The following is an 11,216-nucleotide window of genomic DNA, read 5'->3' on the forward strand; positions in this document are numbered from 1 at the left end:
GATTGCCCAACCTTCCTTCCGAGGAGTGGCTGGTGGGTTTGAACCGCCAGCCTTCTGGTTAGCAGTCAAGTTCTTTAGCCACTATGCTACCAGAGCTCCTCTTTGCATATTAGTTAACTGGAAATAGTTGATAGGGAATACAAGGAAGCAATATAGCTCTCAAGGTTAGCACTGTGAGAGCAAACAGCATCACTGTTTGGGTGTTGAATGATTACTAGGCATAGTTGCCAGATAGCTGGCCAGCTATGTCATTGGAGTATCTGTAGACAGCAACAGATGACCATGTGAACTCTAACCGTGGGCCAACTAATGGATGTAATTTTAAAGCAGTGATCAGCATAAATGATACTCTAAGATATTTTAAACAACTGTGGTATAATGCAAAATACTAATATCTTTTGTGGATAGTGTCACAAATATTGCCAATAACATTGTGGCTATGAAATTCCAGCTGGAAAGTGGTATTCCTTAACAGTTTGTAATGCCTTGATCCCTTGTGCCTTTGAGCATTGATCTTGAGTATGCAGGTGACATTCTAATTCTTGCTCATTAAATATAACTCTTCCTTCTCTGGAAAGTTTTAGGGATTTTGCTCATTCTTGGTATCATAAAATTTCCCAATTATCGGTTTTGATATGGGTCTTTTTTCTGTGAACTGTGCTAGGTTCATAGAAGCTGCTTTGTAGTGGTTTGAATAATGTCCCTCAAAAATACATTTCCACTTGGAACCTAAGAATGTGATCGATCTTACTTGAAAACAGCCTTTGCAGATGTAATTAAGGTGAGGTCATACTGGATCAGAGTGGGTCCCAAATGCAGCGGTGACAGGTGCCTCTATAAGAAGAAGGGAGGACACAGAGATACATTTGCAGAAGGAAATGTGCAGTGGAAGCAGAGGTTGGAGTTGTGCTGTTAACAAGCCAAGGATCTCTTGGGGCCACCAGCTGCTGGAAGAAACAAAAGAGTCTTTCTTTCCTAGGGCCTTCAAAGGAAGCGCAGCTCTACCAGCACCTTGCTTTTGGAATTTCAGTCTCCAGAACTGTGAGAGAATAAAGTCCTGTTGTGCTAAGGCTCCCATTTAGTCATGCTTGGTTCCGGAACCCCTAGGAAACTGATATTCAACCTGGAAACTCATATTCTGTATCTGGCAAATTCTCTTGTACTATTCCCTTAATAATTTCCTCTTCTTATTATCTTTGCTTTCTGGATCTCTTATTATACAACTTGCTCCCCATGATTTATTTTCTAATGTGCTTGATGTTTTCTTACGTATTTTATGTATCTTTGTTTTTTGTATCAACTTTCCTTCCTAATCCTTCTATTGAATTTATTTTAATTATCCGATGAGTCAGGGCTGACTCGACGGCACCTAACAACAACAACAACAACAATTTTAGTTTCTAAATGTTCTCTTGGGTTTTTGTTTTTGAGCCATTACTTTTTTGAAATGCTCTGACATTGTGAATTAAGGAAAAAAAAAAGTTCCTTATATTATTGCTTCTTTGTCTATGAAAACCCACTCGCATCCCATTTGTTTCTTTCTTTCACATTAGAATCTTCCCTCAATTATCTGATAATCCTTTGTTATATGTACTTAAGGAATCCATACACTACACTGTGTGCTCCACTGCTAATGTAAGGGTTGGGGACTTGATCCCATAAAACAGTGATGTGGAAAAAAACCTTGAGATCTGCTCCCGTAAAGATCACAGCCAAGAAACCCTGTGGAGCGGTTCTACTCAGTAACACATGGGGCTGCCATGAGTCAGAATCTACTCAACTGGGTTTGGTTTCCAGTTTGTGCGATGAAGAGCTCTGTGACGTGGAGGGAGCATATCAACCAGTCAGTTTATTTTCAGATAATTCCGTATGAATGGGCTTCCTATGGAGACAGAACTGGCTCTCACTGTCAGTGTCTGGGTTTTCTCTTACTGGTCAGTGTCTGCAGCTGATGCACCCTTAATGTCCCTCCTGGGGTGTGGGAGGGTCCCAGAGACTGGAACACACACCTGTCTGCCAGTGTTACGAAAGTCCAGCACCGTGGAGGGGCTGGGATTCTCAGTGGTCATCATCAACTCTTCCACATAATTCTACTGCTCCCCGTACAGAATCCTCTCCTGCGTTCTAAGTATCTGTGAACCCAGATCTGGAGGCTTCTCATTGAATTCCTCCACTTGAGGTAACTTTCAGTGACCCATTTAGGCAGAAGAGGCTAGCAGGTAAACCAGATGGGATTGGGGAGAGAACGCGGAGATTTGCCTGTTCCTTACATAGATATTCGACTCATACCCCTGTTTTCTGCCTGGTGCCTTATTTTCTCATCACATACCTGCTAAGTGCTTCTGGGGTCTGAAGCCAAGGATCAGCTTCTTCACATTGTCACTTATTACTCAGTTATCTCCATTCTGCTATCTCCTTCATCCATTTACATCAACCAAAAAAATGATTGGCAACACCCATAACTTGTCTTTATGAGTTTCTCCCATTTTGTCTTTTACTTATGTTTTGCTTATGCTCCAGAGAAAACAGAGTTATATTTATTAATTCAGCTGAAACATAAACTGGAAGTCTTACACCTTCATTTTACCGTGCTTCTCTGTTAAAAGTTTCAGGAACTATTTTTTTTTTTTTTTTTAATCATTTGAAACTAGCCTTTCAAGTTTCTAGAAATTAATTGCTAGTGCCTAAGGCATTTGACTGTTAACCAGAGGGCTGGTGGTTCAAACCCACCAGCCACTCCTCAGAGGGAAGGTTAGGCAATCTACTTCTGTAGTGATACTGCCTCAGAAACCCAAGGAGGGGTCACTATGAGTTGGATCCGACTCGATGGCAGTGAATTTGGTTTTAATCATAATCTCATCCATTTCCCTGTATTTAAGGCAGTGCCTAATACCAGACAATATGTCTCCTTAGGGATATTATTGTTTAATTTAACTTTTGTTCTAAGATTAAATCATTTGATAAATTCATATATTCTGTGTTTTAATGTCACAAACCTAAACCCTCTGCTATTATTTTATTAAATTCACTTTGTTTTTATTTTAAGATGAAAAACCTAAATTCTCAGCTTTGCTGTATGTTCTCAGTAAGTTTTTGTGGAAATATGTTTCCTCAATATTTTAAAAAACAGTATTAACTCTTTTAAAACTTTTTGTGTTTTAGATAACCGCAGCATTTTGTTGAACTCGTAAGTGGTTGCTTAATGTGTCCTTTCCAATTCACAGGGCAATGTTGCTTTGCAAGTTGTACTTGGAAAAGGTAAATTTAAAATTTCATTCTCTTTTTTTTCCCAGACATCAAAGTACAAAAGGGTCTCTGCTTCTTGACAGCTTTCCCCTCCCCCTTCTGGTGGCTCTTGGCAACCTCTCTGTAGTGTCGAGCCAACCTCTCTGTAGTGTCGAGCCAACCTCTCTGTAGTGTCGCCTCTGATTTATTGAGTCTAATCTTCTCTGGGCTAGAAAAATCAGATAATCTCTCTTGTTAAATTCAAGCTTAAAAGTAAAAGAGGCTTTGGTTAAGAGCCCATGAGAAAGTTAATGTTTTAATATAGACACTTTGTGATCAAAATATGTAAACCTTGGCAAATTCCTCAATTCCTAAGTCACTAGTGACCAATACAAAAAAGTATGAAGTGATATGTGTTTGTATAAAATTTTGGTTCCAAAAGGCCATACAAATTTTATAACATTATTTTCTAAACATTAAGCTATGGAATCACTGAGTATGAGGGGTAATAAATGGTGTACCGGAACATGCTTTGGTGGGATGAGTCTTTCAAGTTTTGTTTCTCCCTTCTGTTGTCTCGGCCATTCTTTCTTATCTGCAGATACCTGTCTATAATAGATTATAAGTATATAGGCTGGCTGATTTCTGTTGCAGCTTGAGAAAATTCTAAAAACCGTGTATACATTTATGAAAGAGATTTCAAAATTTCTAAACATTCTGATATACATGTAGTTAAGGTTCCATTCCACTGAGTTTATGAACTGTGTCTCTGTAGGGACCTCCACAAACCTGAGATCTGCATGAAAATGATTATCTCAGCATCTATCTTCCTAAGCATAGGCTTTCATATTTGAGCCCCCCTCCTCAGAAGGAAGACTGGGCAATCTACCTCTATAGAGATACCAACTCGGAAAACCAAGGAGGGGTCACTGTGAGCCAAAACCGACTCGATAGCAGTGAGTCCACAGTCCAGTTCCACGGTCTATAATTTTCCAAGGAGCTCTGGTGGCATAGTGGCTAAAACATTTGGCTACTAACCAGAAGATCAGCAGTTCAAACCCATCAGCTGCTCCATGGGAGGAGGATGAGGCAATCTGCTTCCATAAAAATTTACAGCCTTGGAAACCCAGGGGATTGCTATGAGTTGGAATTGACTTGATGGCAGTGGGTTCAGTTTTTGGTTTGGTCTATAATTTTCCACATTTTAGTAAGTTTTTATTTAACAACATAGATGTATTTGACATACTTGTACCTCTACTATTCACAGATGAGCAAACAGACCTTGCAATGAATGATCCGCCACATCCACCTGAAGGAATGAGTTACCAAGATTTTATCAGCCAGACAGTAGCAACTCAAGACAAATCTCAGGAAGAACTAGTGTCGATAAATACTGCTGTTTCTAAAGAAACATGGTTAGATTATGAGGACTTCTGTGTATGCTTTCAGTAAGTATAAAATGCTTATTTTTGGATGTTTCATATAGTGGTTATATATGCCATTAGCTTTTAGCTGTCATTCAAAAGTTCAGTCAATATTAGCCTCATGTTGGAATAATGTCAGATAAAAGTTTTAATGAGAAAAAAATGGCAAGTTAATTGTCGATATAGCACATGAATAGCCAAACCAATCTCCATCCAGTTTTAGCTTCTCTTGAAAGACTTTTTGCTGATTATGTCGAAGACTTTTTTTTACTAAGATGATTCAATCATTTTTGTCCCTTTAAGGCAACTAAATAACTCAACACTATGGTTGTTAATGTTTTGTAACTTTTATCTCTCTTTACCATTCTATGCCTATACTTGTTTTCTTTCTGAGCAAATTAACGCTTAGTACTAGACTGTTGAGTAAAATGACAATAACCTTTCATTCACAATTTTTTTTCAGGAATATATATATTTTCCATAAGCCAAGTTCATATTGTGTTAATTTTCAGAAAACAGAATTTAAGGTAAATATATTTTATTTTATATGTATATAAAAAGGTAAATATGTTTCTTTCCCTAGGGAAATTTACAATTAAATTTTGATAGTCATGTTAGTGCACAATGCCTTCAAATTTCTCAACTCATAATGATTATATTTTTAAAATATTAATTATTAAGACCATTATTTTAATTTCAAGTGTGTTCCTTTTCCACTTGGTACACCTTTACAAGAGCAGATTAATATCTCTAAAGCTAGATTTCCTGGTTTAAAATCCAGGCTCCAACATTTACTCTGTGTAGAACTCTGAGCAAGTTATTTCAGTCTGTTTGCCTCAATCTCCTTATTTATAAAATGGGGGTAATGAGAGATCCATACTGTAGAGTTCGGAAGTAAATGGGACCATATATGTAAAACACTTAAAAGAATGCCTGGTGTCCAGTCAAACCAAACCAAACCTACTGCCATTGGGTTAATTCTGACTCACAGCAACCCTATAGGACAGAATAGAACTGCCCCATAGGGTTTCTAAGGCTGTCAATCTTTGTGGAAGAAGACTGCATCATCTTTCTCCTGTGGCACAACTGGTGGGTTTGAAACGCTGACTTTCTGGTTAGCAGCCAAGTGTTTTAACCACTATGCCACCAGGGCTTCTTATTACCTTGTTGTTGTTGTTGTTGTTGTTGTTTGCCGTCGAGTCAAACCCGACTCATAGCGACCCCTCCTTGGGTTTCCGAGGCAGTATCACTACGGAAGTAGGATTGCCCAACCTTCCTTCCGAGGAGTGGCTGGTGAGTGATAATAAAAGTTAGCTGTCATATTAAAGGCAGTTTTCCTGTCAGTTTCTGTTATATATCATTAGATACCTAGAGCTCTGATAGCATAGTGCCTAAAGCACTTGACTGTTGACCAGAAGGCTGGCGGTTCAAACCCACCAGCCACTCCTCAGAAGGAAGATGGGGCAATCTACTTCCGTAGTGATACTGCCTCAGAAACTCAAGGAGGGGTCACTATGAGTCGGGTCCGACTCGGCGGCACATAACAACAACAACAACATCATCAGATATCTAGCAAGCTAGCTAGATGGATATAGATGTGTGTGTGGTGAAATGGCTAACTGTTCTTTATTCTGATCCTTTTTTTATGAGTGATGGTAAATTTTTTATTTTTCCTTTTAAAATTCTAGCTTGGCAAAATAAAATGATGGCATCCCCATATAAGTTCCCTTTTAAAAAAAACAACTTTAATTTTGTGAGAAAACCAAAACTTTGTCTTAGAGAAGGTTGGCACCCACACTTGATGGTCTTTTGTATGGCTGGAAAAGGCTTAGCTGTGGTCGGAGGCCTGGGCTTCTGACTTTAGTGGTCACGTGCTGCCAGCTGAGATGGCTGCCGAGGCAACTGGGGGCACGGGACCCTTAGGGTGGTCCTCAGCACCCTCCATGGCTCCTTTGCTGGTGCTCAGTGTAGCGATGGCATCAAGACATCTGAGTGGCATCTAGGACCACCCTCACCCTTTCTCAGATGGTAAATTATGAACAGAAACAAGTTCTGTGCAGACACTCCTCCTTGGACATGCAACCTGAGCTGGCAAGCCCAGGCTCCTTCAGATATTTAGATAGTGAATATTTGAAACAACTCTCTACCACCAATAAGTCATAGCTAAAAGGAAATAAGGGAGCCCTGGTAGCATAGTGGCTAAGACACTTGCCTGCTAACCAGATGGCTGGCGGTTCAAACCCACCAGCCACTCCTCGGAAGGAAGGTTGGGCAATCCTACTTCCGTAGTGACACTGCCTCGGAAACCCAAGGAGGGGTCGCTATGAGTCGGGGCCGACTCGACGGCACATAACAACAACAACAACAAAAGGAAATAAATGAAATCAAGCATCAACTGATAACTAATGGAACTTAGTGAAGGAAGCAATAATTTAAAATAATCTTGCATTATATCTAACATTCAACAATCTTGTTTTATTTGATTGAATAAAAAGGTCTCCTTTTTCATAGCGTTACTTGAGATAGTTTGTTCATATTAACATTTAAGTGTTGGGGTAAAACAGTATGCAAATCTTTTAAAATATGTTGCTGTTCCTGTGTGCTGTGAGTCAATTCTGACTCTTAGCAACCCTATAGGACAGAATAGAACTGCCCTAAAGAATTTTCAGTGCGGCTAGAATGCTCCTTGGAAGCGAGAATGGCCAGACTGCATCTCACCTACTTTGGTCATGTTGTCAGAAGGGACCATTCCCTGGAGAAGGAGATCATGCTTGGTAAAGTGGAGGGCCAATGGAAAAGGGGAAGGTCCTCAATGAGATGGATTGAGACGGGCTGCAACGATGGGCTCAGGCATAGCGGGGATCATGGGGCTGGCACAGGACTGGGCAGTGTTTTGTTCTATTGTACATAGGGTTGCTACAAGTCATAGCTAACTCAATGGCACTTAACAACAACAACAATATAGAATTTTTAAGACTGTAATCTTCATAGAAGCAGACTACTAGATCTTTCTCCCACAGTTGGTGGGTTCAAACCACCAACCTTTTCGTTACCACTATGCCAACAAGTCTTCTTTTCAAAAGTATGTTGTTATGTTGTTAGGAGCTATTGAGTCAGCTCTGTGTACAGCAGAACGAAACACCACCAGGGCCTGTGTCATCGTCAGAATCTTTGATATGCTTGAGCCCATCGCTGCAGCCATGATGTGAATCTGTCTCATTGAAGGTCTTCTCCTTTTACAGCAACCCTCTACTTTACTAAGCATGAAATTCTTCTCCAGAGACTGGTCCTTTATGATAACATGACCGAAGTAGGTGAGACAAAGTCTGGCCATTCTTGCTTCCAAGCAGCATTCCGTCTGTACTTCCAGGACAGATTTGTTCATTCTCCTGGCATTCTTTACATGCATCAGTTCTACCTAGGTCTTCCTTATTAGTTTTCCAGCTTTCACATGTGTATGAGGCTACTGAAAATACTATGGTTAGGTCAGGTGTACCTTCATCTTCAAAGTGACATCTTTGCTCTTTTTTAACACTTTAAAGAGGTCTTTTGAAACAGATTTTTCCAGACAATATGTCATCTGATTTTTTGCCTGCTTCCATGAATGTTGATCGTGGAGCCAAGTAAAATGAAACCTTTGACAATGTCAATCTTTTCTCCATTTATTGTGAAGTTGCTTACTGGTCTGGTTGTAAGAAGTTTTTTTTTTCTTTATGTTGAAGTGTAATCCATAGTGAAGGCTGTAGTCTTTGATCTTCTTCAATAAATGCTTCAAGTCATCTTCAGTTTCGGTAAACAAGGCTGTGTCATCTGCCTGTGTCAGGTTGCCGATGAGTCTTCGTCCAATCTCAAAAATGTGTTTTTCTTCATATAGTCCAAAAATATAGTGACAATTAAATTTATTTTGTATATTTACAAAATGCCATAAGGCAAAATTTGTTATAACATTAAGAATATGCGAGGCAATGCTAGCTGAGTAGTCAAGAGTGCTGGATTCAGAATCAGGTAGATGGATACAACTACTTTTGAATACCATTTTGCTGCTTGCATACTCTATGACCTTTGGCAAATTACTGTGTTTCAGTTTCTTTATATAAAAATAAAATAAAATAATGGGGATAGACATTTCGATTCTCCATCAAATTTCCTCTTTGGCCTCCCTGCCTGTGAGAGACCCATTCTCCAAGCAATGCTGAGCTCTGGGCCCAGTCTCCTTTCTTCTCTTACTTCCAGAACAAGCACAGTCCTTTTCTTTATTCAGGAGGGCTGTGACTTTTGTATGGATACCAGTCTCACACACAGGCCCTGCAGACCCAGTGTCCATAGACTATTGCATACATTCACCCAGTATGATTTTTTCATATCATTACAACTAAAATATGTAAGTTATCTATAAATGTTAGGTATTGTAATACATTATTAACATTAGACTGCTAATGAGTATATGATTGATTTGATTTGTTCCAGTTCTCAGATGAACGTGTGTCCTACTATCTATTTGTGGATAGTTTAAAACCGATTGAACTACTGGTTTGCTTTTCTGCATTGGTGCGCTGGGGAGAATCTGGAGGTAAGAGGGTATGAGAAAATGACAGTCTTAGAACTCAACTTATATTCAGGTTAGGGGAAATGTGATAATAAGGTTTCTAGGCTATGGATGAAGAAATTATACCACCTCTTATTCCTCAGACATCAAATAGTCATCCATTTTCTTTTCCATCTATATATTTCATTATTCATGTTCTTTCAAAATCTGTCAAAAATCATGAACTCTCTTGTGGGGCTTGCAATGAATGTCATAAAACAATGTATACAAATTGTTGAATGGAAAACCAATTTGCTCTGTAAACTTTCACCCAAATTGCAATTAAAAAGAAATATTAAAAAAGAACTCTTTATTTTTTGATTTGTCAATTGCAGGTATTGTTTCTTCCATCCCAGTATGGGCCCCTACTTTCATGGGTACACTTTAGGTGTGATTGTTACCAAAATGCATTATCTCAATCATCTCAATTTCAAGCATCCCACTCTCCAGTTCACTCTCTCTAGGTGTCCATTCATGTAATTCTTGGACTCCACTGGGATCACCTTCCATTGATCCTACCACTTTTTCTCTATCACTCTCTTCCTGTCAAATTTCTCTCATTTAAAGCACAGTTTCTATTTCTGTGCCACATCACTATAATTATATCTTTGCATATACCCTAAATATACTTGCGGTTCTTACCCTCTCGTCTTACTTTCCTGAAAAAAAAAAAAAAAACAAGATATGATTAAACTTACCTCTATGCCTAACCTGTGATTGCATTAGACAGCTGAATTTGACTGGAGAAACAACCAACCAACCAACCAAACAACAAAAACAGAGCAACAACAAAATAAATCCCACCTGCCAGTCTCACTTTAAATTTATAACCACAAATTTCTAAAAGACCTTTACACACTACCGGCATTGCTCTAGTCACTTTCCCACTCTCAAAGATGACTTTTTCAGATATCTTAAGTCTCCTCACCACCACTTGTCAATTTTTCATACTGTGGTGGCTTGCGTGTGCTGTGATGCTGGAAGCTATGCCACCGATATTTCAAATAGCAGCAGGGTCATCTATGGTGGACAGGTTTGAGCAGAGCTTCCAGACTAAGACAGAGGAGGAAAAAGGACTTTGTGTTTGACTTGTCAAAACACTGACTAGGAAAATGTTACAAATAACAGTGGAACACTGTCTGATACAATGCCAGAAGATGAGCCTCTCCGGATGAAGTGTACTAAAAATATGAGTGGGGAAGAGCTACCTCCTCCAAGTAGAGTCGTCTTAATGACATGAATGGAGTAAAGCTTTTGAGACTTCCATTTGCTAAATGTAGCATAACTCAAAATGAGAAGAAACGGCTGCAAAAGTATTATCCATTAATAATTGGAATATGGAATGTACAAAGTATGAAATTAGGAAAACTGGAAGTTGTCAAGAATGAAATGAAATACATAAAGATTAATATCTTAGGCATTAGTGAGCTAAAATGGACTTGTGCTGGCTGTTTTGAATCAGACCATCATATGATCTCTTATTTTGGGAACGACAGAGAGAAATGGCACTGCAGTCATCATCAAAAAGAATATTTCAAAATCATTCCTGAAGTGTGATTCTGTCAGTGATACGATGATATCCATATGCCTACAGGGAAGACTAAGGTGCTCCTGACCCAGACCGTGGTATTTTTAATGGCCTTACATGTATGTAAAAGCTGGACAATGAATAAGGTAGACCAGAGAAGAATCGATGCATTTGAATTATGGTGTGGGCAAAGAATATTGAATATAACTGCCAGAAGAACAAACAAATTTGTCTTGAAAGAAGTTACGCCAGAATGCTCCTTAGGAGCAAGAATGGTCAGACTTCATCTTTCTTATTTTGGTCATGTTACCAGGAGGGGCCAGTCCCTGGAGAAGTATATCATGCTTGGTTATGTGAGGGTTAATGAGAAAGAGGAAGTCTCTTGAGATGGATTGACGCAATGACTGCAATAATGGGCCCAAGCCTAGCAAACTTGTGATGACGGCTCAGGACT

General features: G+C 39.2%; 1 protein-coding gene across 1 annotated transcript in view; it reads left to right on the plus strand.

The window, feature by feature from the left end:
- The window catches only part of ADGB (androglobin), a 315,129-nt gene that overhangs the window by 148,328 nt on the left and 155,585 nt on the right, over positions 1–11,216 (plus strand). Inside the window, exons 13-16 of the mRNA XM_007943219.1 lie at positions 3,225–3,262; positions 4,491–4,673; positions 5,113–5,176; positions 9,117–9,219. Of these exons, the coding sequence (XP_007941410.1) occupies positions 3,225–3,262; positions 4,491–4,673; positions 5,113–5,176; positions 9,117–9,219 (388 nt within the window). The remainder of the gene's footprint in view (positions 1–3,224; positions 3,263–4,490; positions 4,674–5,112; positions 5,177–9,116; positions 9,220–11,216) is intronic.

The sequence above is a fragment of the Orycteropus afer genome, unplaced genomic scaffold (genome assembly GCF_000298275.1).
Source record: "Orycteropus afer afer isolate SDZICR_OR568_19922 unplaced genomic scaffold, OryAfe1.0 scaffold00101, whole genome shotgun sequence".
In the NCBI taxonomy this organism is placed as follows: domain Eukaryota; kingdom Metazoa; phylum Chordata; class Mammalia; order Tubulidentata; family Orycteropodidae; genus Orycteropus; species Orycteropus afer.